The sequence below is a fragment of the Hemibagrus wyckioides genome, linkage group LG20 (genome assembly GCF_019097595.1).
Source record: "Hemibagrus wyckioides isolate EC202008001 linkage group LG20, SWU_Hwy_1.0, whole genome shotgun sequence".
Classification (NCBI taxonomy): Eukaryota; Metazoa; Chordata; class Actinopteri; order Siluriformes; family Bagridae; genus Hemibagrus; species Hemibagrus wyckioides.
In genome coordinates this window covers 21,101,359-21,127,328 of record NC_080729.1, presented here as the reverse complement: position 1 = coordinate 21,127,328, position 25,970 = coordinate 21,101,359, and the positions used below count along the sequence as shown (strand labels likewise).

Sequence of the window (25,970 nt, the reverse complement as noted above, 5' to 3'; positions counted from 1 at the left end):
TATCCATTATCCTCCTCACTCTCTGGAGAACACGATGAAGCAGGAATCTCTTCTACGTCCTGTCGGAACTTAGAGTCCCTCCCTGAGTGGACATACTGCAGAATGGTTCTGAAGTCTTTTCCAATGACCAATATTCCAATATTCCCCAAATATTCATATAATAAGAAATGAAATAAAGAACTCCTCCAGGCTTTATTAACCTCAGAGGGAAATTCCTTTGCCATGTTATAGTTGCTCTAATGAAAATAAAAATATAAGAGAGAAAGAAAGAAATATATACACTGTTTTATAAACTGTAAAATAGAATAAATAAATAAATAAATAAATAAATAAATAAATAAATACTGTACAAATACTAATGTAGAGCTGTAATATTGCAAGGAGTGTAAATTGGTGATCATTTTAACTGGTGATAGTGATAAAGTTGTATTGTACATGATAGAAAAAATGGTGAAATTGTAATGTCCATGAAATATTATTATATTATATTATATTATATTATATTATATTATATTATATTATATTATATTATATTATATTATATTATATTATATTATATTATATTATATTTATTTGTTACCACCCTACATCCCTACATCTCATATAATTCTATTCTATTCTATTTTACAATTTATTTTATTTTTCTATTTAAATATGTGTATTTCTATTTCTTATCCAATTTTTTATTTTTATTGTCTGTGTATTGTTGTTGTCTCTCTGCACTGGAGCTTGTGACACTAAAACAAATTCTTTGTATGTGCAAACACACTTGGTAATAAAGATCTTTCTGATTCTGATTCTAAAGGTGAAATGTGCATGAAAGGTCTATAATTACTATAGCACTCTTCAGCTGATGGAGGATTTAACACCTGCTTACATTTACATTTATGGCATATGACTCTTATCCAGAGCGACGTACAAAGTGCTCTGCTAGACTGGACACAGACTTAGACTGGACACAGAGCACCATCAACCTAAAACTCTGTTAGGAGGGAATATAGTACAATATATATAGTGTTTATACATAAATACAGAAAATAAACAGGGATAATAAGAGCTAATTTAAGTGTTAAGGAAGAGGAAGGTCTTCGTTTGAAGACGGTTAGTGACTGCTGTTCGGACATCTAGGGGAATTTTATTCCACCACCTCAGTGTCAGAGCAGAGAAGAGTTTAGATGTACACCTCCCTCTTCCCTTGCTTATTATTTTTAATCCTACTGGAATAGAAATGACTTTTTCAGTCTTTACCCTGGTCAGTTATATACCCTTTGCATATTTTTTATGGAGTTTTGTGGGCGTCACTATATGCAAATGAGCTGAGACCGGAGGCGTGGCCAAGATCCACACACGTGAGTACAAATAAATGTGAGACTTTGAGAGAGCTGTGTTCGGCTGATAAATGAGGCCCTGAGTTATTAAACGAAAAGTGGCAGAAAACATTAACACTTTATTAAAATCTGAATATATAAATATGCAAATCCAATCGTAGAAGCCCCGCCCCTTTCGTGCTTGCTGCATGGATTTGTTTTATTTGCACACCGGATCCTGATCCTCTAATTCTCACACTTTGACATCTCGAATGGATTTCCTGGAAGAAATTTACTGTAAAAATATTTTGTAAAGTTTAGTGTGATTTTAAAGTTGATGTATAAACAAAAATGACCCCGGAGCACGCTGTGTGTTCCAGTGTTGATGTTAACACACCCTCCTGTTATTGGACACTAAAGATAAGGTTCATCCAACAGAGAGAGAGAGAGAGAGAGAGAGAGAGAAAGGAAAGAAACATCAACCTTCACGTCTACACGACACGATCACGTGACCTGCTGAAGACAAACACACTCCGGTGTTTACGGCTGATAGAAATCTCTAATGTTTAAAGGAGTGCAGTTAAACTTCAGTGTGTTTAAATCTAAAATCTCGATTTTAACTCAGTAACACAGTTTAGTTTAAACTCCTTCACATTCACCCAACAGGAGGGAGAGAGAGAGAGAGAGAGAGAGATAGGGGGGGCAGAGAGGGGGGGGGGGATTTCAGACTCTTTCTGCCTACCAGTAGTCCAGCAGCAGGATCCCGTGCTCTCATTGGCGTGGCCCAGGCAGGGCACTGACCCAGCTACTGAAGACCTAACTCTCAATACCATTCCCAAGCCCTTATGTCTGTGACCAGATAGAAGGATGGAGTCAGTAAGGGTGTATCATCAGTGAGCCAAAACGAAACCAACTGATCCGCTCGGAGACCCCCAACCGGGAGAAGCTGAAACAACAACATTGCTGCAATATTGGTATAGGGCTTTTAACAATGGACATGGTCCCAAAGCAGCTTTATAGAAGTAGAGAAACAGATGAGGGAATATATAAATATATTAAGTTTAAATTAAAGTTACCCCTAATGAGCAATCCTCCCTGTGATGATATGAGGAAGAAACCTTGAGAGGAACCAGGCTCAGAAGGGAACCTCATCCTCATTTATAATTATAATTATAATTTGCCTTTATTTGTCACATATACATTACAGCACAGTGAAATTCTTTTCTTCGCATATCCCATCCTTGGGGGTTGGGGTCAGAGCACAGGGTCAGCTGTGATACAGCGCCCCTGGAGCAGAGAGGGTTAAGGGCCTTGCTCAAGGGCCCAACAGTGGCAACTTGGTGGTGCTGGGGATTGAACCCCTGATCTTCCGGTCAATGACCCAGAGCCTTAACCACTTATTATCCTTCTGTAACCTTATTATTATTATTATTGTTGTTGTTGTTGTTGTTGTTGTTGTTGTTGTTCTTGTTATCAACCCTATAAACAACCCTAAAATGATCAAGTATAGTATAAAAGTACAATGTTTTATCACTATTACATATTTGTTTGTTTGTTTGCTTGTTACTGTTGACTTCTCATTGTGGAATTATTTCTGATGTCTTTGCCTTGTATAACTAAACAGAGCTGATGTGAAAGCAGATACTTTTATGGCCGTTTTTGTGTTGTTTAGTTAAACATTTATTCATTTGGTAACACAGAGTGTAAAGATCATGTGCAGGAAATAGAATACCCGTTTTGATCTGATCTGGCAACCCATCAGAGGAACCACACAGAGCTTTGCTCTGAGGAAAGGCAGCAGATTAAGTGAGTCTGTGTTTGTTTACAGGATTGAGCTTGGATTTCTGAGTGAGTGTGAAGTTAATTTGAAGTGAATTTGAAGGTAGTGATTTATTAAAGCTATCAGGAGTTAGAGAGAAATCAGATCTCAGAAAAGGTGGAAATGTTTTACATTAAATTCAACAGTAAAGTGTGTGTTAGTGTGAGAGAATAAACTCAGAGTCCGGTAAACTGATGATAAGATGAAGATGATGATGAAGATGATGAAGAAGAAGCTAATGAAGATGATGCTCTTCGTCTCTTTCCTGCTCCTGCTCTCTCATTTCTCAGCGAGTTTTCCTCTTAAAGGTAAGGAGAGAAAGTGTGTTAAAGGTAAATGACCGAATTCACAGATCAATGAGAATCAGCACCAGAGTCCAGTTTAAATCTTCTTTACACTTATCAAATGATTCATTTATAAAATTCCCTTTAAAATAAACTTTTGTCCTCATTCATAGTAAAGCAGATGCAGGATTTAGTGTCATGTTCTTACATTACTTCTATAGTGTCATGAACTGCTGGACAGTTTCCACAGCAGGGGGCGCTCTGACAGGGTTTCTTTATGTTCCATGTGCTTTTGTTAATGTTGTGTTTGCATGTGTGCTTGCTCCACCCAATCTTTCCTCCCTTTCCCTGCCTCTGCACACCTATTTCTTATGTTTCTGTGATTACCTTCAGTATTTATACAGGTTCTGTTTTGTTTGTTTTTCACTGAGTCCTCGTCGTTATTGTGTGCCTTTTCAGTTCTGGAGATTTTGTGTTGATTTTTCTCCCCAGTGTTTCCTGTGTGTTTGTCTGTTTATTTAAAAATAAAGAAAATTATCCTGACTGGCTGTTATCCCATATAGCACTTATTTATTTTAGATTTATTCTAATTTGCACATTATTATTATAGAAGAAGAAGATTATTATTATTATTATTATTATTATTATTATATTGTTTTATAAAAATATTTTCTGCCCAAAGGTGTTGTGTCAGGGTCGGGGTTAGAGTCAGGGTCAGAGTCAGGGTCAGAGTCAGAGTCAGAGTCAGGGTCAGGGTCAGGGTCAGGGTCAGGGTCAGAGTCAAGGTCAGAGTCAGGGTCTCCAACCTTCACACAGCACATCTTCATGGAGGTGCTAATTGAGCAGTTGTTGCTCCCAGAAGCTTCCATTTGAACATTAACAGAAGTTGCAGTTGACCAGAGCAGAAAGGTCACACATTGACTTGGTGGTAAAGGAGGAACTTGTGACACTTCCTGTGACATTTACAGTGTAGAGCATTCTTTATGCACCTGTTAGCAATGGGCGTGGCTCAAACACCTGAACTCAGTCATTAGGAGGGGTGCACATACTATTGGACTTAAAACAGATACACCGGTCAGCCATAAGATTGTGAGCAGTGACTGGTGAAGTGAATAAGACTGAGTATCTCCTCATCATGGCCCCTGTTAGTGGGTGGGATATATTAGGCAGCAAGTCAACATTTTGCCCTCAAAGTTGATGTTAGAAGCAGGAAAAATGGACAAGTGTAAGGATTTGAGCGAGTTTGACCAAAAGGGCCAAATTGTGATGGCTAGACCACTGGATCAGAGCATCTCCAAAACTGCAGCTCTTGTGGGGTGTTCCCGGTCTGCAGTGGTCAGTATCTATCAAAAGTGTCCTTTAAGTCCTGTAAGTTGCGAGGTGGAGTCCATGGAGGATTTAAAGGATCTGCTGCTAACATCTTGGTGCCAGATACCACAGCACACCTTCAGGGATCTAATGTCTCATCGGGTCAGGGATGTTCAGCAAAAGGGGGAGCAACACAGTAGGCAGGTGGTCATGATGTTATGGCTGATCTGTGTATAACACTATATAACAAGAACATTGTTAAACATCATCAGGAGTTTAAATACAGAACAGCTTTCAGAATGAGCCTCAGCATCAGCAGGGTTCCTCAGCTGTACTTCAGAGAGGAACCATCAAGGATTTTCAACACTTACGCTGTGTTCATTCAGAACATCAACAGTGTCGTCATGTCTCATCATGGAATCTGATAACCGGATGTGTGTGTGTGTGTGTGTGTGTTTGTTGTGTGCAGGTTGTGTGTGTGAGCCTGCAGGAAACACCACCAACACAACACGACTCATTAACATGCTGCAGATCATCAGGAACAAAGACAGATCCTGGGGTAAGAACCTCCAGCTCGTTACTCCTGCTGCTCGTCATCTCCACTAACATCAGGAAGTGTGTTTATTTATGAGCTCCAGGTCTTTCATTAGACTCTATAGGTGTTTAAAGAGCTCTGTTGCTGTTAAAATCATTCTCTGGAGGTGTTTATTTCAGCACATACTTAGATTTAATGAATCTAACTTTTCTGTGTGTGTGTGTGTGTGTGTGTGTCAGTAAATTTGACGTGTGTGTGTCTGCATGATTGTGGGCGTGTTGTTCAGCTCGACGTCAGTGATTCAGTGATTCAAGTGAAGGAGAGCGAGGGAGAGATTCTGGAGGACGAGTGTGTGAAGCTGGTGAAGGATCTGAGCGTGATGGAGGAACCAGGAGGTGCGTTATTATTACGTTATGAGTGTAATGAGTGTGTATGAGTGTGTATGAGTGTGTATTGAGTGTGTAATGAGTGTGTATGAGTGTGTATTGAGTGTGTAATGAGTGTGTATGAGTGTGTTTGAGTGTGTATGAGTGTGTATTGAGTGTGTAATGAGTGTGTATGAGTGTGTATTGAGTGTGTAATGAGTGTGTATGAGTGTGTTTGAGTGTGTATGAGTGTGTATTGAGTGTGTAATGAGTGTGTATGAGTGTGTAATGAGTGTGTAATGAGTGTGTTTGAGTGTGTATGAGTGTGTATTGAGTGTGTAATGAGTGTATATGAGTGTGTATTGAGTGTGTATGTGTGTGTTTGAGTGTGTATTGAGTGTGTAATGAGTGTGTATTGAGTGTGTATTGAGTGTGTATGAGTGTGTAATGAGTGTGTAATGAGTGTATATGAGTGTGTATTGAGTGTGTATGAGTGTGTATGAGTGTGTAATGAGTGTGTAATGAGTGTGTTTGAGTGTGTATGACTGTGTATTGAGTGTGTAATGAGTGTATATGAGTGGGTATTGAGTGTGTAATGAGTGTATATGAGTGTGTATTGAGTGTGTAATTAGTGTGTATGAGTGTGTATTGAGTGTGAATTGAGTGTGTATGAGTGTGTAATGAGTGTGTATGAGTGTGTAATGAGTGTGTATTGAGTGTGTATTGAGTGTGTATGAGTGTGTAATGAGTGTGTATTGAGTGTGTATTGAGTGTGTATGAGTGTGTAATGAGTGTGTATTGAGTGTGTATTGAGTGTGTATGAGTGTTTATGAGTGTGTAATGAGTGTGTATTGAGTGTGTATGAGTGTTTATGAGTGTGTAATGAGTGTGTATTGAGTGTGTATTGAGTGTGTATGAGTGTGTATGAGTGTTTATGAGTGTGTAATGAGTGTGTATTGAGTGTGTATGAGTGTGTATGAGTGTGTATTGAGTGTGTAATGAGTGTGTAATGAGTGTGTATGAGTGTGTATTGAGTGTGTAATGAATGTGTATGAGTGTGTATGAGTGTTTGAGTGTGTAATGAGTGTGTATTGAGTCTGTAATGAGTGTGTATTGAGTGTGTGTTGAGTGTGTATGAGTGTTTGAGTGTGTAATGAGTGTGTATTGAGTGTGTAATGAGTGTGTATTGAGTGTGTGTTGAGTGTGTATGAGTGTGTATGAGTGTGTATGAGTATGTAATGATTGTGTATGAGTGTGTAATGTGTGTATTGAGTGTGTATTAGTGTGTAATGAGTGTGTAATGAGTGTGTATGAGTGTGTATGAGTGTGTATGAGTGTGTATTGAGTGTGTAATGAGTGTGTATTGAGTGTGTATTAGTGTGTAATGAGTGTGTAATGAGTGTGTATGAGTGTGTATGAATGTGTATTGAGTGTGTATGAGTATGTAATGAGTGTGTATGAGTGTGTATTGAGTGTGTAATGAGTGTGTATTGAGTGTGTATTAGTGTGTAATGAGTGTATATGAGTGTGTATGAGTGTGTATTGAGTGTGTAATGAGTGTGTATTGAGTGTGTGTTGAGTGTGTATGAGTGTGTATGAGTGTGTAATGAGTGTGTAATGAGTGTGTATGAGTGTAATGAGTGTGTAATGAGTGTAATGAGTGTGTAATGAGTGTGTATGAGTGTAATGAGTGTGTAATGAGTGTAATGAGTGTGTGATGAGTGTAATGAGTGTGTAATGAGTGTGTATGAGTGTAATGAGTGTGTAATGAGTGTAATGAGTGTGTGATGAGTGTAATGAGTGTGTAATGAGTGTGTATGAGTGTAATGAGTGTGTAATGAGTGTAATGAGTGTGTGATGAGTGTAATGAGTGTGTAATGAGTGTGTATGAGTGTAATGAGTGTGTAATGAGTGTAATGAGTGTGTGATGAGTGTAATGAGTGTGTATGAGTGTAATGAGTGTGTGATGAGTGTGTATGAGTGTGTATGAGTGTAATGAGTGTGTGATGAGTGTGTATGAGTGTGATGAGTGTGTATGAGTGTAATGAGTGTAATGAGTGTGTATGAGTGTAATGAGTGTGTATGAGTGTAATGAGTGTGTATGAGTGTAATGAGTGTGTAATGAATGTGTATGAGTGTGTAATGAGTGTGTAATGAGTGTGTATGAGTGTAATGAGTGTGTAATGAGTGTGTATGAGTGTGTAATGAGTGTGTATTGAGTGTGTAATGAGTGTGTATTGAGTGTGTATGAGTGTGTATTGAGTGTGTGTATGAATGTGTATGAGTGTGTATTGAGTGTGTATGAGTGTGTATTGAGGGTGTATGAGTGTGTATGAGTGTGTATGAGTGTGTATGAGTGTGTAATGAGTGTGTATTGAGTGTGTGTTGAGTGTGTATGAGTGTGTAATGAGTGTGTAATGAGTGTGTATGAGTGTAATGAGTGTGTAATGAGTGTAATGAGTGTGTGATGAGTGTAATGAGTGTGTATGAGTGTAATGAGTGTGTAATGAGTGTAATGAGTGTGTATGAGTGTAATGAGTGTAATGAGTGTGTAATGAGTGTGTATGAGTGTAATGAATGTGTATGAGTGTGTAATGAGTGTGTAATGAGTGTGTATGAGTGTAATGAGTGTGTAATGAGTGTGTAATGAGTGTGTATGAGTGTGTATTGAATGTGTATTGAATGTGTATTGAGTGTATATGAGTGTGTGAGTATGTAATGAGTGTGTATGAGTGTGTATGAGTGTGTGTTGAGTGTGTATGAGTGTGTATTGAGTGTGTATGAGTGTGTATTGAATGTGTATTGAGTGTGTATGAGTATGTAATGAGTGTGTATGAGTGTGTAATGAGTGTGTAATGAGTGTGTATGAGTGTGTATGAGTGTGTAATGAGTGTATTTAGTGTGTATGAGTGTTTATGAGTGTGTAATGAGTGTGTATTGAGTGTGTAATGAGTGTGTATTGAGTGTGTGTTGAGTGTGTATGAGTGTGTATGAGTATGTAATGAGTGTGTATGAGTGTGTATGAGTGTGTATGAGTGTGTATGAATGTGTATTGAGTGTGTATGAGTATGTAATGAGTGTGTAATGAGTGTGTATGAGTGTGTATTGAGTGTGTAATGAGTGTGTATTGAGTGTGTATTAGTGTGTAATGAGTGTATATGAGTGTGTATGAGTGTGTATGAGTATGTAATGAGTGTGTATTTAGTGTGTAATGAGTGTGTATTGAGTGTGTATTAGTGTGTAATGAGTGTGTAATGAGTGTGTATGAGTGTGTATGAGTATGTAATGAGTGTGTATTGAGTGTGTAATGAGTGTGTATTGAGTGTGTATTAGTGTGTAATGAGTGTATATGAGTGTGTATGAGTGTGTATTGAGTGTGTATGAGTGTGTATTGAGTGTGTATGAGTGTGTAATGATTGTGTAATGAGTGTGTAATGAGTGTGTATGAGTGTGTAATGAATGTGTAATGAGTGTGTAATGAGTGTGTATGAGTGGGTATGAGTGTGTATGAGTGTGTATTGAGTGTGTATGAGTATGTAATGAGTGTGTATGAGTGTGTATTGAGTGTGTAATGAGTGTGTATTGAGTGTGTATTAGTGTGTAATGAGTGTGTAATGAGTGTGTATGAGTGTGTATTGAGTGTGTATGAGTGTGTATGAGTGTGTATGAGTGTGTATTGAGTGTGGAATGAGTGTGTAATGAGTGTGTATGAGTGTGTATTGAGTGTGTAATGAGTGTGTAATGAGTGTGTAATGAGTGTGTATGAGTGTGTATTGAGTGTGTGTTGAGTGTGTAATGAGTGTGTATGAGTGGGTATTGAGTGTGTAATGAATGTGTATGAGTGTGTAATGAGTGTGTATTGAGTGTGTAATGAGTGTGTATGAGTGTGTATTGAGTGTGTGTTGAGTGTGTAATGAGTGTGTATGAGTGTGTATTGAGTGTGTAATGAGTGTGTATTGAGTGTGTAATGAGTGTGTATTGAGTGTGTGTTGAGTGTGTATGAGTGTGTATGAGTGTGTATGAGTATGTAATGATTGTGTATGAGTGTGTAATGTGTGTATTGAGTGTGTATTAGTGTGTAATGAGTGTGTAATGAGTGTGTATGAGTGTGTATGAGTGTGTATTGAGTGTGTAATGAGTGTGTATTGAGTGTGTATTAGTGTGTAATGAGTGTGTAATGAGTGTGTATGAGTGTGTATGAATGTGTATTGAGTGTGTATGAGTATGTAATGAGTGTGTATGAGTGTGTATTGAGTGTGTAATGAGTGTGTATTGAGTGTGTATTAGTGTGTAATGAGTGTATATGAGTGTGTATGAGTGTGTATTGAGTGTGTAATGAGTGTGTATTGAGTGTGTGTTGAGTGTGTATGAGTGTGTATGAGTGTGTAATGAGTGTGTAATGAGTGTGTATGAGTGTAATGAGTGTGTAATGAGTGTAATGAGTGTGTAATGAGTGTGTATGAGTGTAATGAGTGTGTAATGAGTGTAATGAGTGTGTGATGAGTGTAATGAGTGTGTAATGAGTGTGTATGAGTGTAATGAGTGTGTAATGAGTGTAATGAGTGTGTGATGAGTGTAATGAGTGTGTAATGAGTGTGTATGAGTGTAATGAGTGTGTAATGAGTGTAATGAGTGTGTGATGAGTGTAATGAGTGTGTAATGAGTGTGTATGAGTGTAATGAGTGTGTAATGAGTGTAATGAGTGTGTGATGAGTGTAATGAGTGTGTATGAGTGTAATGAGTGTGTGATGAGTGTGTATGAGTGTGTATGAGTGTAATGAGTGTGTGATGAGTGTGTATGAGTGTGATGAGTGTGTATGAGTGTAATGAGTGTAATGAGTGTGTATGAGTGTGTATGAGTGTGTAATGAGTGTATTTAGTGTGTATGAGTGTTTATGAGTGTGTAATGAGTGTGTATTGAGTGTGTAATGAGTGTGTATTGAGTGTGTGTTGAGTGTGTATGAGTGTGTATGAGTATGTAATGAGTGTGTATGAGTGTGTATGAGTGTGTATGAGTGTGTATGAATGTGTATTGAGTGTGTATGAGTATGTAATGAGTGTGTAATGAGTGTGTATGAGTGTGTATTGAGTGTGTAATGAGTGTGTATTGAGTGTGTATTAGTGTGTAATGAGTGTATATGAGTGTGTATGAGTGTGTATGAGTATGTAATGAGTGTGTATTTAGTGTGTAATGAGTGTGTATTGAGTGTGTATTAGTGTGTAATGAGTGTGTAATGAGTGTGTATGAGTGTGTATGAGTGTGTATGAATGTGTATTGAGTGTGTATGAGTATGTACTGAGTGTGTATGAGTGTGTATTGAGTGTGTATTGAGTGTGTATTAGTGTGTAATGAGTGTATATGAGTGTGTATGAGTGTGTATTGAGTGTGTATGAGTGTGTATTGAGTGTGTATGAGTGTGTAATGATTGTGTAATGAGTGTGTAATGAGTGTGTATGAGTGTGTAATGAATGTGTAATGAGTGTGTAATGAGTGTGTATGAGTGGGTATGAGTGTGTATGAGTGTGTATTGAGTGTGTATGAGTATGTAATGAGTGTGTATGAGTGTGTATTGAGTGTGTAATGAGTGTGTATTGAGTGTGTATTAGTGTGTAATGAGTGTGTAATGAGTGTGTAATGAGTGTGTATTGAGTGTGTATGAGTGTTTATGAGTGTGTAATGAGTGTGTATTGAGTGTGTATTGAGTGTGTATGAGTGTGTATGAGTGTTTATGAGTGTGTAATGAGTGTGTATTGAGTGTGTATGAGTGTGTATGAGTGTGTATTGAGTGTGTAATGAGTGTGTAATGAGTGTGTATGAGTGTGTATTGAGTGTGTAATGAATGTGTATGAGTGTGTATGAGTGTTTGAGTGTGTAATGAGTGTGTATTGAGTGTGTAATGAGTGTGTATTGAGTGTGTGTTGAGTGTGTATGAGTGTGTATGAGTGTGTATGAGTATGTAATGATTGTGTATGAGTGTGTAATGTGTGTATTGAGTGTGTATTAGTGTGTAATGAGTGTGTAATGAGTGTGTATGAGTGTGTATGAGTGTGTATTGAGTGTGTAATGAGTGTGTATTGAGTGTGTATTAGTGTGTAATGAGTGTGTAATGAGTGTGTATGAGTGTGTATGAATGTGTATTGAGTGTGTATGAGTATGTAATGAGTGTGTATGAGTGTGTATTGAGTGTGTAATGAGTGTGTATTGAGTGTGTATTAGTGTGTAATGAGTGTATATGAGTGTGTATGAGTGTGTATTGAGTGTGTAATGAGTGTGTATTGAGTGTGTGTTGAGTGTGTATGAGTGTGTATGAGTGTGTAATGAGTGTGTAATGAGTGTGTATGAGTGTAATGAGTGTGTAATGAGTGTAATGAGTGTGTAATGAGTGTGTATGAGTGTAATGAGTGTGTAATGAGTGTAATGAGTGTGTGATGAGTGTAATGAGTGTGTAATGAGTGTGTATGAGTGTAATGAGTGTGTAATGAGTGTAATGAGTGTGTGATGAGTGTAATGAGTGTGTAATGAGTGTGTATGAGTGTAATGAGTGTGTAATGAGTGTAATGAGTGTGTGATGAGTGTAATGAGTGTGTAATGAGTGTGTATGAGTGTAATGAGTGTGTAATGAGTGTAATGAGTGTGTGATGAGTGTAATGAGTGTGTATGAGTGTAATGAGTGTGTGATGAGTGTGTATGAGTGTGTATGAGTGTAATGAGTGTGTGATGAGTGTGTAATGAGTGTGTAATGAGTGTGTATGAGTGTGTATGAGTGTGTAATGAGTGTATTTAGTGTGTATGAGTGTTTATGAGTGTGTAATGAGTGTGTATTGAGTGTGTAATGAGTGTGTATTGAGTGTGTGTTGAGTGTGTATGAGTGTGTATGAGTGTGTATGAGTATGTAATGAGTGTGTATGAGTGTGTATGAGTGTGTATGAGTGTGTATGAATGTGTATTGAGTGTGTATGAGTATGTAATGAGTGTGTAATGAGTGTGTATGAGTGTGTATTGAGTGTGTAATGAGTGTGTATTGAGTGTGTATTAGTGTGTAATGAGTGTATATGAGTGTGTATGAGTGTGTATGAGTATGTAATGAGTGTGTATTTAGTGTGTAATGAGTGTGTATTGAGTGTGTATTAGTGTGTAATGAGTGTGTAATGAGTGTGTATGAGTGTGTATGAGTGTGTATGAATGTGTATTGAGTGTGTATGAGTATGTAATGAGTGTGTAATGAGTGTGTATGAGTGTGTATTGAGTGTGTATTAGTGTGTAATGAGTGTATATGAGTGTGTATGAGTATGTAATGAGTGTGTATTGAGTGTGTAATGAGTGTGTATTGAGTGTGTATTAGTGTGTAATGAGTGTGTAATGAGTGTGTAATGAGTGTGTATGAGTGTGTAATGAATGTGTAATGAGTGTGTAATGAGTGTGTATGAGTGGGTATGAGTGTGTATGAGTGTGTATTGAGTGTGTATGAGTATGTAATGAGTGTGTATGAGTGTGTATTGAGTGTGTAATGAGTGTGTATTGAGTGTGTATTAGTGTGTAATGAGTGTGTAATGAGTGTGTAATGAGTGTGTATTGAGTGTGTATGAGTGTTTATGAGTGTGTAATGAGTGTGTATTGAGTGTGTATTGAGTGTGTATGAGTGTGTATGAGTGTTTATGAGTGTGTAATGAGTGTGTATTGAGTGTGTATTGAGTGTGTATGAGTGTGTATTGAGTGTGTAATGAGTGTGTAATGAGTGTGTATGAGTGTGTATTGAGTGTGTAATGAATGTGTATGAGTGTGTATGAGTGTTTGAGTGTGTAATGAGTGTGTATTGAGTCTGTAATGAGTGTGTATTGAGTGTGTGTTGAGTGTGTATGAGTGTGTATGAGTGTTTGAGTGTGTAATGAGTGTGTATTGAGTGTGTAATGAGTGTGTATTGAGTGTGTGTTGAGTGTGTATGAGTGTGTATGAGTATGTAATGATTGTGTATGAGTGTGTATTGAGTGTGTAATGTGTGTATTGAGTGTGTATTAGTGTGTAATGAGTGTGTAATGAGTGTGTATGAGTGTGTATGAGTGTGTATGAGTGTGTATTGAGTGTGTAATGAGTGTGTATTGAGTGTGTATTAGTGTGTAATGAGTGTGTAATGAGTGTGTATGAGTGTGTATGAGTGTGTATGAATGTGTATTGAGTGTGTATGAGTATGTAATGAGTGTGTATGAGTGTGTATTGAGTGTGTAATGAGTGTGTATTGAGTGTGTATTAGTGTGTAATGAGTGTATATGAGTGTGTATGAGTGTGTATTGAGTGTGTAATGAGTGTGTATTGAGTGTGTGTTGAGTGTGTATGAGTGTGTATGAGTGTGTAATGAGTGTGTAATGAGTGTGTATGAGTGTAATGAGTGTGTAATGAGTGTAATGAGTGTGTGATGAGTGTAATGAGTGTGTATGAGTGTAATGAGTGTGTGATGAGTGTGTATGAGTGTGTATGAGTGTAATGAGTGTGTGATGAGTGTGTATGAGTGTGATGAGTGTGTATGAGTGTAATGAGTGTAATGAGTGTGTATGAGTGTAATGAGTGTGTATGAGTGTAATGAGTGTGTATGAGTGTAATGAGTGTGTAATGAATGTGTATGAGTGTGTAATGAGTGTGTAATGAGTGTGTATGAGTGTAATGAGTGTGTAATGAGTGTGTATGAGTGTGTAATGAGTGTGTATTGAGTGTGTAATGAGTGTGTATTGAGTGTGTATGAGTGTGTATTGAGTGTGTGTATGAATGTGTATGAGTGTGTATTGAGTGTGTATGAGTGTGTATTGAGTGTGTAATGAGTGTGTATTGAGTGTGTAATGAGTGTGTATTGAGTGTGTGTTGAGTGTGTATGAGTGTGTAATGAGTGTGTATTGAGTGTGTATGAGTGTGTATTGAGTGTGTGTTGAGTGTGTATGAGTGTGTAATGAGTGTGTATTGAGTGTGTATGAGTGTGTATGAGTGTGTAATGAGTGTGTATGAGTGTGTAATGAGTGTGTATTGAGTGTGTATGAGTGTGTATGAGTGTGTATTGAGTGTGTAATTAGTGTGTATGAGTGTGTAATGAGTGTGTATTGAGTGTGTATTGAGTGTGTATGAGTGTGTAATGAGTGTGTATGAGTGTGTATGAGTGTGTAATGAGTGTGTATGAGTGTGTAATGAGTGTGTATGAGTGTGTATGAGTGTGTATTGAGTGTGTAATGAGTGTATATGAGTGTGTATTGAGTGTGTATGAGTGTGTATGAGTGTGTAATGAGTGTGTAATGAGTGTGTATTGAGTGTGTAATGAGTGTGTATGAGTGTGTTTGAGTGTGTATGAGTGTGTATTGAGTGTGTTTGAGTGTATATGAGTGTGTATTGAGTGTGTATATGTGTACTGAGTGTGTAATGAATGTGTATGAGTGTGTATTGAGTGTGTAATTAGTGTGTATTGAGTGTGTATTGAGTGTGTATTAGTGTGTAATGAGTGTATATGAGTGTGTATGAGTGTGTATTGAGTGTGTATGAGTATGTAATGAGTGTGTATGAGTGTGTATTGAGTGTGTATGAGTGTAATGAGTGTGTAATGAGTGTAATGAGTGTGTGATGAGTGTAATGAGTGTGTATGAGTGTAATGAGTGTGTGATGAGTGTGTATGAGTGTAATGAGTGTGTAATGAGTGTAATGAGTGTGTATGAGTGTAATGAGTGTAATGAGTGTGTAATGAGTGTGTATGAGTGTAATGAGTGTAATGAGTGTGTAATGAGTGTGTAATGAGTGTGTATGAGTGTAATGAGTGTGTAATGAGTGTGTAATGAGTGTGTATGAGTGTGTATTGAATGTGTATTGAATGTGTATTGAGTGTATATAAGTGTGTGAGTATGTAATGAGTGTGTATGAGTGTGTATGAGTGTGTGTTGAGTGTGTATGAGTGTGTATTGAGTGTGTATTAGTGTGTAATGAGTGTGTAATGAGTGTGTATGAGTGTGTATGAGTGTGTATGAATGTGTATTGAGTGTGTATGAGTATGTAATGAGTGTATATGAGTGTGTATGAGTGTGTATGAATGTGTATTGAGTGTGTATGAGTATGTAATGAGTGTATATGAGTGTGTATGAGTGTGTATTGAGTGTGTGTTGAGTGTGTATGAGTATGTAATGAGTGTATATGAGTGTGTATGAGTGTGTATTGAGTGTGTGTTGAGTGTGTATGAGTATGTAATGAGTGTATATGAGTGTGTATGAGTGTGTATTGAGTGTGTGTTGAGTGTGTATGAGTGTGTATGAGTGTGTATGAGTGTAATGAGTGTGTATGAGTGTAATGAGTGTGTATGAGTGTAATGAGTGTGTATGAGTGTGTATGAGTGTGTATGAGTGTGTATGAGTGTAATGAGTGTGTAATGAGTGTGTAATGAGTGTGTATGAGTGTAATGAGTGTGTAATGAGTGTATATGAGTGTAATGAGTGTGTATGAGTGTAATGAGTGTGTGATGAGTGTAATGAGTGTATATGAGTGTAATGAGTGTGTGATGAGTGTGTATGAGTGATGAGTGTGTATGAGTGTAATGAGTGTGTAATGAGTGTATATGAGTGTAATGAGTGTGTATGAGTGTAATGAGTGTGTATGAGTGTAATGAGTGTGTAATGAGTGTATATGAGTGTAATGAGTGTGTATGAGTGTAATGAGTGTAATGAGTGTTATGAGTGTGTAATGAGTGTGTAATGAGTGTGTATGAGTGTAATGAGTGTGTAATGAGTGTGTATGAGTGTAATGAGTGTGTATGAGTGTAATGAGTGTGTAATGAGTGTATATGAGTGTAATGAGTGTGTATGAGTGTAATGAGTGTGTAATGAATGTGTATGAGTGTGTAATGAGTGTGTAATGAGTGTGTATGAGTGTAATGAGTGTGTAATGAGTGTGTATGAGTGTGTAATGAGTGTGTATTGAGTGTGTAATGAGTGTGTATTGAGTGTGTATGAGTGTGTATTGAGTGTGTGTATGAATGTGTATGAGTGTGTATTGAGTGTGTATGAGTGTGTATTGAGGGTGTATGAGTGTGTATTGAGTGTGTATGAGTGTGTATGAGTGTGTAATGAGTGTGTATTGAGTGTGTAATGAGTGTGTATTGAGTGTGTGTTGAGTGTGTATGAGTGTGTATGAGTGTGTAATGAGTGTGTAATGAGTGTGTATGAGTGTAATGAGTGTGTAATGAGTGTAATGAGTGTGTGATGAGTGTAATGAGTGTGTATGAGTGTAATGAGTGTGTGATGAGTGTGTATGAGTGTAATGAGTGTGTAATGAGTGTAATGAGTGTGTATGAGTGTAATGAGTGAAATGAGTGTGTAATGAGTGTGTATGAGTGTAATGAGTGTGTAATGAGTGTGTAATGAGTGTGTATGAGTGTAATGAGTGTGTATTGAGTGTGTAATGAGTGTGTTTTGAGTGTGTATTGAGTGTGGAATAAGTGTGTATTGAGTGTGTATGAGTGTGTATGAGTGTAATGAGTGTGTAATGAGTGTGTATGAGTGTGTAATGAGTGTGTAATGAGTGTGTATGAGTGTGTATTGAATGTGTATTGAGTGTGTATGAGTGTGTGAGTATGTAATGAGTGTGTATGAGTGTGTATGAGTGTGTGTTGAGTGTGTATGAGTGTGTATTGAGTGTGTATGAGTGTGTATTGAGTGTGTATGAGTGTGTAATGAGTGTGTATTGAATGTGTATTGAGTGTGTATGAGTGTGTAATGAGTGTGTAATGAGTGTGTATGAGTGTGTATTGAGTGTGTATGAGTGGGTATGAGTGTGTAATGAGTGTGTATTGAGTGTGTATGAGTGTTTATGAGTGTGTAATGAGTGTGTATTGAGTGTGTAATGAGTGTGTATTGAGTGTGTGTTGAGTGTGTATGAGTGTGTATGAGTATGTAATGAATGTGTATGAGTGTGTATTGAGTGTGTAATGAGTGTGTATTGAGTGTGTATTAGTGTGTAATGAGTGTGTAATGAGTGTGTATGAGTGTGTATGAGTGTGTATGAATGTGTATTGAGTGTGTATGAGTATGTAATGAGTGTGTATGAGTGTGTATTGAGTGTGTAATGAGTGTGTATTGAGTGTGTATTAGTGTGTAATGAGTGTATATGAGTGTGTATGAGTGTGTATTGAGTGTGTAATGAGTGTGTATTGAGTGTGTGTTGAGTGTGTATGAGTGTGTATGAGTGTGTATGAGTGTAATGAGTGTGTAATGAGTGTAATGAGTGTGTAATGAGTGTAATGAGTGTGTGATGAGTGTAATGAGTGTGTGATGAGTGTGTATGAGTGTAATGAGTGTGTAATGAGTGTAATGAGTGTGTGATGAGTGTAATGAGTGTGTATGAGTGTAATGAGTGTGTGATGAGTGTGTATGAGTGTGTATGAGTGTAATGAGTGTGTGATGAGTGTGTATGAGTGATGAGTGTGTATGAGTGTAATGAGTGTGTAATGAGTGTATATGAGTGTAATGAGTGTGTATGAGTGTAATGAGTGTAATGAGTGTAATGAGTGTGTAATGAGTGTGTAATGAGTGTGTAATGAGTGTAATGAGTGTGTAATGAGTGTGTATGAGTGTAATGAGTGTGTATGAGTGTAATGAGTGTGTAATGAGTGTATATGAGTGTAATGAGTGTGTATGAGTGTAATGAGTGTGTATGAGTGTAATGAGTGTGTAATGAATGTGTATGAGTGTGTAATGAGTGTGTAATGAGTGTGTATGAGTGTAATGAGTGTGTAATGAGTGTGTATGAGTGTGTAATGAGTGTGTATTGAGTGTGTAATGAGTGTGTATTGAGTGTGTATGAGTGTGTAATGAGTGTGTATTGAGTGTGTAATGAGTGTGTATTGAGTGTGTATGAGTGTGTATTGAGGGTGTATGAGTGTGTATTGAGTGTGTATGAGTGTGTATGAGTGTGTAATGAGTGTGTATTGAGTGTGTAATGAGTGTGTATTGAGTGTGTGTTGAGTGTGTATGAGTGTGTATGAGTGTGTAATGAGTGTGTAATGAGTGTGTATGAGTGTAATGAGTGTGTAATGAGTGTAATGAGTGTGTGATGAGTGTAATGAGTGTGTATGAGTGTAATGAGTGTGTGATGAGTGTGTATGAGTGTAATGAGTGTGTAATGAGTGTAATGAGTGTGTATGAGTGTAATGAGTGAAATGAGTGTGTAATGAGTGTGTATGAGTGTAATGAGTGTGTAATGAGTGTGTAATGAGTGTGTATGAGTGTAATGAGTGTGTATTGAGTGTGTAATGAGTGTGTATTGAGTGTGTATTGAGTGTGGAATAAGTGTGTATTGAGTGTGTATGAGTGTGTATGAGTGTAATGAGTGTGTAATGAGTGTGTATGAGTGTGTAATGAGTGTGTAATGAGTGTGTATGAGTGTGTATTGAGTGTGTAATGAATGTGTATGAGTGTGTAATGAGTGTGTATTGAGTGTGTAATGAGTGTGTATTGAGTGTGTATTGAGTGTGGAATAAGTGTGTATTGAGTGTGTATGAGTGTGTATGAGTGTGTATGAGTGTGTATTGAGTGTGTAATGAGTGTGTAATGAGTGTGTATGAGTGTGTATTGAGTGTGTGTATGAATGTGTATGAGTGTGTATTGAGTGTGTATGAGTGTGTATTGAGGGTGTATGAGTGTGTATTGAGTGTGTATGAGTGTGTATGAGTGTGTAATGAGTGTGTATTGAGTGTGTAATGAGTGTGTATTGAGTGTGTGTTGAGTGTGTATGTGTGTATGAGTGTGTAATGAGTGTGTAATGAGTGTGTATGAGTGTAATGAGTGTGTAATGAGTGTAATGAGTGTGTGATGAGTGTAATGAGTGTGTATGAGTGTAATGAGTGTGTGATGAGTGTGTATGAGTGTAATGAGTGTGTAATGAGTGTAATGAGTGTGTATGAGTGTAATGAGTGTAATGAGTGTGTAATGAGTGTGTATGAGTGTAATGAGTGTGTAATGAGTGTGTAATGAGTGTGTATGAGTGTAATGAGTGTGTATGAGTGTAATGAGTGTGTAATGAGTGTGTAATGAGTGTGTAATGAGTGTGTATGAGTGTGTATTGAGTGTGTAATGAATGTGTATGAGTGTGTAATGAGTGTGTATTGAGTGTGTAATGAGTGTGTATTGAGTGTGTATTGAGTGTGGAATAAGTGTGTATGAGTGTGTATTGAGTGTGTATGAGAGTGTATTGAGTGTGTAATGAGTGTGTAATGAGTGTGTATGAGTGTGTATTGAGTGTGTAATGAATGTGTATGAGTGTGTAATGAGTGTGTATTGAGTGTGTATGAGTGTTTGAGTGTGTAATGAGTGTGTATTGAGTGTGTAATGAGTGTGTATTGAGTGTGTGTTGAGTGTGTATGAGTGTGTATGAGTGTGTATGAGTGTGTAATGAGTGTGTATTGAGTGTGTAATGAGTGTGTATTGAGTGTGTAATGAGTGTGTAATGAGTGTGTATTGAGTGTGTAATGAGTGTGTATTGAGTGTGTAATGAGTGTGTAATGAGTGTGTATTGAGTGTGTAATGAGTGTGTATTGAGTGTGTAATGAGTGTGTATGAGTGTGTATTGAGTGTGTAATGAGTGTGTATTGAGTGTGTATGAGTGTGTATGAGTGTGTAATGAGTGTGTATGAGTATGTAATGAGTGTGTATGAGTGTGTATTGAGTGTGTAATGAGTGTGTATTGAGTGTGTATTAGTGTGTAATGAGTGTGTATTGAGTGTGTAATGAGTGTGTATTGAGTGTGTATTAGTGTGTAATGAGTGTGTAATGAGTGTGTATGAGTGTGTATGAGTGTGTAATGAGTGTGTATGAGTGTGTATTGAGTGTGTATTGAGTGTGTATTGAGTGTGTAATGAGTGTGTATTGAGTGTGTAATGAGTGTGTATTGAGTGTGTATTAGTGTGTAATGAGTGTGTAATGAGTGTGTATGAGTGTGTATGAGTGTGTAATGAGTGTGTATGAGTGTGTATGAGTGTGTATGAGTGTGTATTGAGTGTGTATGAGTGTGTAATGATTGTGTAATGAGTGTGTAATGAGTGTGTATGAGTGTGTAATGAATGTGTAATGAGTGTGTAATGAGTGTGTATGAGTGTGTATGAGTGTGTATGAGTGTGTAATGAGTGTGTAATGAATGTGTAATGAGTGTGTAATGAGTGTGTATGAGTGGGTATGAGTGTGTATGAGTGTGTATTGAGTGGGTATGAGTATGTAATGAGTGTGTATGAGTGTGTATTGAGTGTGTAATGAGTGTGTAATGAGTATGTAATGAGTGTGTATGAGTGGGTATGAGTGTGTATGAGTGGGTATGAGTGTGTATGAGTGTGTATTGAGTGGGTATGAGTATGTAATGAGTGTGTATGAGTGTGTATGAGTGTGTAATGAGTGTGTAATGAGTGTGTAATGAATGTGTAATGAGTGTGTAATGAGTGTGTATGAGTGTGTATGAGTGTGTAATGAGTGTGTAATGAGTGTGTATGAGTGTGTATTGAGTGTGTATGAGTGTGTATGAGTGTGTATAGAGTGTGTATGAGTGTGTATGAGTGTGTAATGAGTGTGTATGAGTGTGTATTGAGTGTGTAATGAGTGTGTAATGAATGTATAATGAGTGTGTAATGAGTGTGTATGAGTGTGTAATGAGTGTGTAATGAGTGTGTATGAGTGTGTATTGAGTGTGTATGAGTGTGTATAGAGTGTGTATGAGTGTGTATGAGTGTGTATTGAATGTGTATTGAATGTGTATTGAGTGTGTAATGAATGTGTAATGAGTGTGTAATGAGTGTGTATGATTGTGTATGAGTGTGTAATGAGTGTGTAATGAGTGTGTATGAGTGTGTATGAGTGTGTATAGAGTGTGTATGAGTGTGTATGAGTGTGTAATGAGTGTGTATGAGTGTGTATTGAATGTGTATTGAATGTGTATTGAGTGTGTAATGAATGTGTAATGAGTGTGTAATGAGTGTGTATGATTGTGTATGAGTGTGTAATGAGTGTGTAATGAGTGTGTATGAGTGTGTATTGAGTGTGTATGAGTGTGTATGAGTGTGTATAGAGTGTGTATGAGTGTGTATGAGTGTGTAATGAGTGTGTATGAGTGTGTATTGAATGTGTATTGAATGTGTATTGAGTGTATATGAGTGTGTGAGTATGTAATGAGTGTGTATGAGTGTGTATGAGTGTGTATGAGTGTGTAATGAGTGTGTAATGAGTGTGTATGAGTGTAATGAGTGTGTAATGAGTGTAATGAGTGTGTGATGAGTGTAATGAGTGTGTATGAGTGTAATGAGTGTGTGATGAGTGTGTATGAGTGTAATGAGTGTGTATGAGTGTAATGAGTGTGTGATGAGTGTGTATGAGTGATGAGTGTGTAATGAGTGTGTGATGAGTGTAATGAGTGTGTATGAGTGTAATGAGTGTGTGATGAGTGTGTATGAGTGATGAGTGTGTAATGAGTGTATATGAGTGTAATGAGTGTGTATGAGTGTAATGAGTGTAATGAGTGTAATGAGTGTTATGAGTGTGTAATGAGTGTGTAATGAGTGTGTATGAGTGTAATGAGTGTGTAATGAGTGTGTATGAGTGTAATGAGTGTGTATGAGTGTAATGAGTGTGTAATGAGTGTATATGAGTGTAATGAGTGTGTATGAGTGTAATGAGTGTGTATGAGTGTAATGAGTGTGTATGAGTGTAATGAGTGTGTAATGAGTGTGTATGAGTGTGTATGAGTGTAATGAGTGTAATGAGTGTGTATGAGTGATGAGTGTGTATGAGTGTAATGAGTGTGTGATGAGTGTGTATGAGTGTAATGAGTGTAATGAGTGTGTGATGAGTGTAATGAGTGTGTAATGAGTGTATATGAGTGTAATGAGTGTGTATGAGTGTAATGAGTGTAATGAGTGTTATGAGTGTTATGAGTGTGTAATGAGTGTGTAATGAGTGTGTATGAGTGTAATGAGTGTGTAATGAGTGTGTATGAGTGTAATGAGTGTGTATGAGTGTAATGAGTGTGTAATGAGTGTATATGAGTGTAATGAGTGTGTTTGAGTGTAATGAGTGTGTATGAGTGTAATGAGTGTGTAATGAATGTGTATGAGTGTGTAATGAGTGTGTAATGAGTGTGTATGAGTGTAATGAGTGTGTAATGAGTGTGTATGAGTGTGTAATGAGTGTGTATTGAGTGTGTAATGAGTGTGTATTGAGTGTGTATGAGTGTGTATTGAATGTGTGTATGAATGTGTATGACTGTGTATTGAGTGTGTATGAGTGTGTATTGAGGGTGTATGAGTGTGTATTGAGTGTGTATGAGTGTGTATGAGTGTGTAATGAGTGTGTATTGAGTGTGTAATGAGTGTGTATTGAGTGTGTGTTGAGTGTGTATGAGTGTGTATGAGTGTGTAATGAGTGTGTAATGAGTGTGTATGAGTGTAATGAGTGTGTAATGAGTGTAATGAGTGTGTGATGAGTGTAATGAGTGTGTATGAGTGTAATGAGTGTGTGATGAGTGTGTATGAGTGTAATGAGTGTGTAATGAGTGTAATGAGTGTGTATGAGTGTAATGAGTGTAATGAGTGTGTATGAGTGTAATGAGTGTGTGATGAGTGTGTATGAGTGTAATGAGTGTGTAATGAGTGTAATGAGTGTAATGAGTGTGTATGAGTGTAATGAGTGTGTAATGAGTGTGTAATGAGTGTGTATGAGTGTAATGAGTGTGTAATGAGTGTGTATGAGTGTAATGAGTGTGAATGAGTGTAATGAGTGTGTATGAGTGTAATGAGTGTGTAATGAGTGTGTATGAGTGTGTAATGAGTGTGTAATGAGTGTGTATGAGTGTGTATTGAGTGTGTAATGAATGTGTATGAGTGTGTAATGAGTGTGTATTGAGTGTGTAATGAGTGTGTATTGAGTCTGTAATGAGTGTGTATTGAGTGTGTGTTGAGTGTGTATGAGTGTGTATGAGTGTTTGAGTGTGTAATGAGTGTGTATTGAGTGTGTAATGAGTGTGTATTGAGTGTGTGTTGAGTGTGTATGAGTGTGTATGAGTGTGTATGAGTATGTAATGATTGTGTATGAGTGTGTATGAGTGTGTATGAGTGTGTATGAGTATGTAATGATTGTGTATGAGTGTGTATTGAGTGTGTAATGTGTGTATTGAGTGTGTATTAGTGTGTAATGAGTGTGTAATGAATGTGTATGAGTGTGTATGAGTGTGTATGAGTGTGTATTGAGTGTGTAATGAGTGTGTATTGAGTGTGTATTAGTGTGTAATGAGTGTATAATGAGTGTGTATGAGTGTGTATGAGTGTGTATGAATGTGTATTGAGTGTGTATGAGTATGTAATGAGTGTGTATGAGTGTGTATTGAGTGTGTAATGAGTGTGTATTGAGTGTGTATTAGTGTGTAATGAGTGTATATGAGTGTGTATGAGTGTGTATTGAGTGTGTAATGAGTGTGTATTGAGTGTGTGTTGAGTGTGTATGAGTGTGTATGAGTGTGTAATGAGTGTGTAATGAGTGTGTATGAGTGTAATGAGTGTGTAATGAGTGTAATGAGTGTGTGATGAGTGTAATGAGTGTGTATGAGTGTAATGAGTGTGTGATGAGTGTGTATGAGTGTGTATGAGTGTAATGAGTGTGTGATGAGTGTGTATGAGTGTGATGAGTGTGTATGAGTGTAATGAGTGTAATGAGTGTGTATGAGTGTAATGAGTGTGTATGAGTGTAATGTGTGTGTATGAGTGTAATGAGTGTGTAATGAATGTGTATGAGTGTGTAATGAGTGTGTAATGAGTGTGTATGAGTGTAATGAGTGTGTAATGAGTGTGTATGAGTGTGTAATGAGTGTGTATTGAGTGTGTAATGAGTGTGTATTGAGTGTGTATGAGTGTGTATTGAGTGTGTGTATGAATGTGTATGAGTGTGTATTGAGTGTGTATGAGTGTGTATTGAGGGTGTATGAGTGTGTATTGAGTGTGTATGAGTGTGTATGAGTGTGTAATGAGTGTGTATTGAGTGTGTAATGAGTGTGTATTGAGTGTGTGTTGAGTGTGTATGAGTGTGTATGAGTGTGTAATGAGTGTGTAATGAGTGTGTATGAGTGTAATGAGTGTGTAATGAGTGTAATGAGTGTGTGATGAGTGTAATGAGTGTGTATGAGTGTAATGAGTGTGTGATGAGTGTGTATGAGTGTAATGAGTGTGTAATGAGTGTAATGAGTGTGTATGAGTGTAATGAGTGTAATGAGTGTGTAATGAGTGTGTATGAGTGTAATGAGTGTAATGAGTGTGTAATGAGTGTGTAATGAGTGTGTAATGAGTGTGTATGAGTGTAATGAGTGTGTATGAGTGTAATGAGTGTGTAATGAGTGTGTAATGAGTGTGTATGAGTGTAATGAGTGTGTAATGAGTGTGTATGAGTGTGTATGAGTGTGTAATGAGTGTGTAATGAGTGTGTATGAGTGTGTATTGAGTGTGTAATGAATGTGTATGAGTGTGGAATAAGTGTGTATTGAGTGTGTAATGAGTGTGTATTGAGTGTGGAATAAGTGTGTATGAGTGTAATGAGTGTGTAATGAGTGTGTAATGAGTGTGTATGAGTGTAATGAGTGTGTATGAGTGTAATGAGTGTGTAATGAGTGTATATGAGTGTAATGAGTGTGAATGAGTCTAATGAGTGTGTATGAGTGTAATGAGTGTGTAATGAGTGTGTATGAGTGTGTAATGAGTGTGTAATGAGTGTGTATGAGTGTGTATTGAGTGTGTAATGAATGTGTATGAGTGTGGAATAAGTGTGTATTGAGTGTGTAATGAGTGTGTATTGAGTGTGTATTGAGTGTGGAATAAGTGTGTATTGAGTGTGTATGAGTGTGTATGAGTGTGTATGAGTGTGTATTGAGTGTGTAATGAGTGTGTAAAGAGTATGTATGAGTGTGTATTGAGTGTGTATGAGTGTGTATTGAGTGTGTTTATGAATGTGTATGAGTGTGTATTGAGTGTGTATGAGTGTGTAATGAGTGTGTATTGAGTGTGTAATGAGTGTGTATGAGTGTGTATGAGTGTGTAATGAGTGTGTATGAGTGTGTAATGAGTGTGTAATGAGTGTGTATGAGTGTAATGAGTGTGTAATGAGTGTAATGAGTGTGTGATGAGTGTAATGAGTGTGTATGAGTGTAATGAGTGTGTGATGAGTGTGTATGAGTGTAATGAGTGTGTAATGAGTGTAATGAGTGTGTATGAGTGTAATGAGTGTGTGATGAGTGTGTAATGAGTGTGTATGAGTGTAATGAGTGTAATGAGTGTGTAATGAGTGTGTATGAGTGTAATGAGTGTGTAATGAGTGTGTAAT

General features: G+C 37.3%; 1 protein-coding gene across 1 annotated transcript in view; it reads left to right on the top strand.

Moving 5' to 3' along the window:
• Positions 1-3,039: 3,039 nt before the first annotated feature.
• Positions 3,040-25,970, top strand: part of LOC131370916 (uncharacterized) — a 64,836-nt gene continuing 41,905 nt past the window's right edge. Inside the window, exons 1-3 of the mRNA XM_058418501.1 lie at positions 3,040-3,434; positions 5,188-5,277; positions 5,493-5,648. Of these exons, the coding sequence (XP_058274484.1) occupies positions 3,329-3,434; positions 5,188-5,277; positions 5,493-5,648 (352 nt within the window). The 5' untranslated portion in view covers positions 3,040-3,328. The remainder of the gene's footprint in view (positions 3,435-5,187; positions 5,278-5,492; positions 5,649-25,970) is intronic.